This window comes from Uloborus diversus, chromosome 5 (genome assembly GCF_026930045.1).
Source record: "Uloborus diversus isolate 005 chromosome 5, Udiv.v.3.1, whole genome shotgun sequence".
In the NCBI taxonomy this organism is placed as follows: Eukaryota; Metazoa; Arthropoda; class Arachnida; order Araneae; family Uloboridae; genus Uloborus; species Uloborus diversus.
This window is the reverse complement of record NC_072735.1, coordinates 118698539-118704538: the sequence shown is the minus strand read 5'-3', so window position 1 is coordinate 118704538 and position 6000 is coordinate 118698539. Positions and strand designations below refer to the sequence as shown.

The window sequence follows — 6000 nt, the reverse complement described above, 5'->3', positions numbered from 1 at the left end:
TAAAATGATTCCTTTCTGGTTATTTTTCCGCAATCTGCCTCAAAATTTTACTGATTTCTTTTGTTCAAGTCTGATTGTTGAACACGCGTCACTTGACATGACTTTTATTTTCGAGGTAGACTGTGCAAAGCCGGGCGATGCTGCTAGCATATATCTTAATCGCTGCAAAGATTAACTACCTAACATTTAGGTGTTCCTGGCACCTAATTTGTGCAACGTTGACGCATTTTATGATTACTAGTCACACTTAATAATAATGCCTCCAGCCTTGACTAGTGGTCAGAGAAATTTGAGTGCGATGAGGAGGTCCCTGGTTTGAATCCCAGTTCGAGAATGGATGTACTTTCCTGTTATTGTACTTCCTATGTGTGAATGTGTTGTACACAAAGTTGTTGTGTTGTGAAAGGTCACCTACCCTTTACCCCATAAACGGGTCCTTAGGACATGTGTGTACTGAGGAAATCGGACTTCGACCAAATAGCGGTACAGTTGGTGAAGCAGCGCACTCCAAATCGCCAGCCTAGCTGGAACAAGACAACATCAAAACTTAATAATCATAAAATGGTTTAATTTTTCAGCTACACAAAATAAATGATAACACTTTTGTTTCGTATTAATAAAATTAAGTGACTTAGCAGTTAAAAGTAAATGCCGCAATGGGGTCGTTTCCAAAATTTTAAAAGTATTTTTTTCTGAAAGAGCATGTTTAAAAACATAGAATCTGACCATTTTTTAACTAATTTCTTTAAGTTTAATATTATTTTAAAAAAAATACTTAAATCGGTGCTCTTTCATCGTTTAACGCTTCTACCGATGACATCACAAATGATGAAATGCCATTCAGTGTTGCCATTCACGGTCCAAAATATTTAACTCGCATCTTTACTCACGTGTATTGGCAACGATATGGCTGATAGCAAGCGTAGAGCGCAATTGTAATTCGCTGTTTGATTATCATAGGACTCGGGGCCGGAGGGCCTCGGGTTCGATCCTTGCTGGTCGAAGACCCACCGTCGTCATTAAAGGGGACTGGGCGACGTTAAATATGCTCGTGGTCCTCAATGTCCTCCAAGTGAAACGATACCTCTGGGGGGTGCTAGTACCAGGTAGCTATTAGCTCTTGGACTAGTTCTAAATTCTCACTAACTGCTCGATCCGGTGATGGTGCTGCCATCTATCGGTATATAAAAAAATGGAGGCAAGGCACATAGTATGCAGTCCTCGACATAAATGCAGTTGAAGTCAGTTGTGACTCTTGAATAGAATAGAATAGATTATCATAACGTGGAAATGCGGTAGAAAGATGCGCGATAGTGCATCATTTGTGACGTCATAAAGACCACGCCTTGTTTGAAGAATCGGACATTTTAAAATAATTAATTTAAAAATAACTGTTAGGAAAATGAAAGTATTTTCTGAGTCCATGTTATTTTTTTTGCTTATTCTATCAATTTCAGTGACAAAAAGTACTACTTTTGACTGAAGGAAACAACCCCATTGCATTTCATTTTAGTTCAGAAACAGATATTTAGTTTTCACGGTATAAGTTAAAAAAAAAATGTTTTCGTAAAATCTGTTGGTATATGTTTCTTTTTGAAGCATTAGATTGTCTTCTCTTTCTTTTCTTTATGAATAAAATATCAATATTTCCATATCCAATAAAATGACACATATTTTGCTACGAAGAATCGTTAGCAACACGAATACTGGCTGGCATGAATGCAAAATTCTGAGACTTTTTATTTTATCTCACTGTTCTTTGTTCTTACAGATAAAGATTTTCATTAACATAATATCTAAAATAAAAATTCAGCTGATTAGAATTGTCAAAAAGCCACTGAATGTTTTTTTCTTGTTTTTTTCTATCTCGTGATGGATATAGAAAAGTACACTCCTGCAACACTTGCTATTGGAGCGACTATTCTAACTTTAACATGGTTAATATTTTACTTGATAAAGAGCAACCGTAATTTACCCCCAGGGCCATGGGGTTTGCCAATTGTCGGTTATTATCCATTCATTTCATCCTCAACGCACTTACATTTTTCAGAATTAGCAAAAAAGTACGGAAATGTTTTCAGTTTTAGAACAACCGGAGGAAATTTAGTAGTTGTGTTAAATGGAAAAAACCTCATCAAGGAAGTTCTGATTAGCAGATCAGCTGAGTTTATTGGTCGGCCCGCACCCAATAATTTAATATATTGGATAACTAAAGGACACGGTAAGTTCTTGCATTCAATATTGTGTAATATTCGCAAACATGTTTAGTATTCTTTAGTATAACTAGTGATGTTCCGGATATCCGTATCCGTATCCGCGGATATCCGAGGGAAAAATAAATATCTGTATCCATATCCGTATCCGTTACTTTTTTGACGGATCTTAAACGGATCATTTCTATTCTAAAATTTTTTAAATATTTGAATAAAAGACTTAAATTCCGTTTAAATTAGGTTTTATTCCCTATTTAAATTATAAGAAATTTCAGAAGCCAATTTGTACCCCCCCCCCCAGGTTTGAAAAGTGTATTAGTGTATCTTTTTGTGGCACCGTAGCTCCTAAACAGATGAACCGATTTTGATAGTTCATTTTTCGTTCAAAAGGTGACTTGATCGAAAGTGTTCTTAGCTTGGCCTCGTTTTTGTAGAACTTTAATTACCGGAGATATTAATTAAAAACCGATTTAACGTTTTTCACAATTATAGTAGTAAAAATTGACCCGTACGTTAAAAATGTTGGTCCTAATTGAAAGAACGAAGTTTTCTGCATTTGATATTTATTTGAAACTTTCAACTTATATACAGTAGGAGCTATAATCTTGTTAAGTAAATTTTAAATGCAATTCTAAACCTTTATACGCGTGATTGGTAGCGATTTCATAGTCGGAAGATAAGGAGAAAAAGCTCAATGATTTAAAATTTTTACCTGCTGTCAGTTCATATTTGTTAACAAATGTGTGTTCTGACCCGCGAAATTCATCTTAATATGAGGTCGGCACTCTGGGACATGTTTTGGTTTTTAAATCTTTAATTTAATATTAGTTTTTGTTATTGATTTGGAGTTTCTGTTATTCTTCATTTTTGTTTTTCTCGGCATCCTTTAAAAAAAGTGAGACTAAATTCTCTATTTACTGTTTGTAAAGGTGTTCCCGACTCTGTATTTCGTCGGTCGGAGAAGTTCGGTGGAATGGGTCAGCGCTGCATTTATGCTGAAATAAAATGGAAAAAATTATTTCTAGCCTATCCAGTAGCAGCTTTACACTCTTGCTCCTGTATCCTACATCTACCGAGTAAGCTAGAAATAATTTTTCACATTCCATCTAAGCATTAATGTAGAGCTGACCCATTCCTTCCAACTCTCTCTCAATTTTAACGGCGATTTCTTTAAAGAGTAAATCATAGTCTAGATTATATTTTTGCCGCAGTTGACATTTTTTGAAGAAACTGCCATTATTCTGACGGGAATACCTTCCGTAAGAAATTTTGCACTTGGATAGTTGAATTGGGTGGAAAAAAGAGAGAGAGAGAGAGATCCGTATCCGTATCTGCGGATCTTGACACTAATGATCCGGATCCGTATCCGTATCCGCGGATTAACCTTTTTAACGATCCGGCATATCACTAATTATAACATGGTACTAATTTTTTTTTTATTGCTATCAAAATAATTAATGTCTGCATAAAATATAGACACTTACTCTTTTAAAAAACTAGCTCCTATTTATTTATTGCTTATGTTTTTTTTTTTCATCACACTGCTTAAAAATTTAGACAAATTAATGTTGTATTCATGCGTATCAATGTAATGTTGTACGCATCAATTTACACACACACACACACACACACACACACACACACACACACACACACACACACACACACACGCGTGAGTGTGTGAGAGCATGTATGCATATAAAATATTATAAAATTTAGTATAACTTCTTCTGTGATGAAATAAAAAACTTGTTTTATAACATCATCGCTTGAGGAAAAGAAATAAAATTATTTGGGGAGGGGGAGGTGATAGCGTGTTACATACTTTCCGTGATAGCTGAGTATCGAAGAACTATTTTTGATTTGATTGCACCGAGTGACGTCTCCCTAGCAACCCTCCAACATTAGCCGCCCAATCATCTGTAGTACGTACCATAAGGGATTTCAATACCGGACCAAAATTTCAATACCGGTATTCGGTATTTTTAAAACGTGATACCGGAATACTGGTATTAATACCGGTGTTTAAAATTTCTCAAAAGATGCTTCAAAACATTTCGTTTCGTTGCCACATTTCAAAATTTTGTACAAGAATTGCATTATTTATGAAAACGTACACTGGTGTGCAAAAATTAAGGACGAGACGGTTTTTTCAATATAACTTTGTACAAAAGCTTTCCAAATCAACACATTTAATACCGTAAGATCCCCAATCCGTAAAGAGATGTGTAATGTAAGCAACACTTACTAAAAGAGAAATCAGAGGGATAAAAAGAAGCTTTATTGAAAAAGTAGCATGGAACGCAATGCGACTGAAGGCCGAAACATCCCTGTGATGGGTGTCCAGCAAGAAACATCCGGTCTTTAGTAGGGGATATGATCTCCCCCGACTGCTAGGCAGGTTTCACAGCGTCTGCCCATGCTGAGAATGAGGGTGTCAATGAGTTGTTGAGGCATTGCTGCCCATTCGTCTTGCAGCGCCAATCGAAGTTCCCGAATCGTTACTGCACTGTAAAAAATCTCGGAAAACTCTCTGAATATATAAAAAAGTTTTCCGTAATACACAGATTCGTACGCCCTCCGCAGTTTTCTGCTATAATCAAAAACGTTTCCCGTATAGCAAGAAAGTATGAGTCGACGCATGCGCAGCTCACAATTTTATAGTCCAGCAGCAAATCTAAACTGAAACTTTCGAAAGCACGCAATGAAAACAAGTGCTGACTCATGTATGCGAAGTAACACTCAAGGGGATTAGTAGAAGTTTTGTTCCTCGCATGAATTCACTGAAGATAATTCTAAAGTCTTATATTTTCTTGCATATGTATCGTCATAAGATTGAATTTGAAGCTATGTCACTTATTTTTAAGTACGAAGTGCAAATTCTCGACGCATGCTCGCGGAAGGAATACAAACTGAAATTGAAAACCAAATAACTACCGAGAGGACGCCATGTAAATTCATTGCGTCGCATAACTTGTGTAGGTAATTTACTTTTTTCTTGGATACTTTTCTTCTTTCTACCAAATGGGTAATTTTTGTTGGCAGAATTTTATTCTGTCATAAAAATCACCTTTTTGGTGACCAAAGCCTGCAAAAGACCACCACCGACGAATAGGTAAGTCGCTTTGCAACTCTATTACTTTCAAGAGATTTAGTTCATATAAATCTCGTTTAAAAAAAACTATTTTCTTCAGTATTATTTTTTCGTTGTGAACTATTGCAATTTGAAAATATTTTACATTACATAGAACACATATTTAAAGTGCAAGTGTGTCTAGTTTTATTCTGTAAAATTTATGAATTGAAGATTATAAAAAAATTTAAATATGTGTTATTGTGTACTTTGTTTTTATGTGTCAATCTCAGTTAATATTTGGCTATGTATCAAGCATTATGAATTAAATGTTATAATATGCAAATTGTCAGGTTTGATAGTTCGTCTTTAAGGTTGCATGTTTTCATTCTCTTGTAAACAGTGTAGCTAGATTGTATGAAGTAAAAAAAAAAAAAACTATCTCTTGTAATTAGGAACATAGTGCTTCAGTATTATCTAAATGACGATATCTCTTTAAATATTTGCATTAGCGAAACGCTTTAAATTAGTTAAATGTGTATTAATTTATTTAACAAATAGATACATATATGTATTTAAAAGTGTCTTCATTTTTTTCGTTTTACGAGCCTCAATTTTACCAAAAGCAAAAAAAAAAAAAAAAAAAAGAAAAAAAAAAAAAAAAGAAAAAAAAAGACAATAAAATAATTTTGTATTTTTACACCATATTAAAGT

General features: G+C 34.6%; 1 protein-coding gene across 1 annotated transcript in view; it reads left to right on the top strand.

Annotated features, from left to right (window-relative positions):
* Positions 1 to 1872: 1872 nt before the first annotated feature.
* The window catches only part of LOC129223096 (uncharacterized), a 44069-nt gene continuing 39941 nt past the window's right edge, over positions 1873 to 6000 (top strand). Inside the window, exon 1 of the mRNA XM_054857663.1 lies at positions 1873 to 2221. Within this exon, the coding sequence (XP_054713638.1) occupies positions 1873 to 2221 (349 nt within the window). The remainder of the gene's footprint in view (positions 2222 to 6000) is intronic.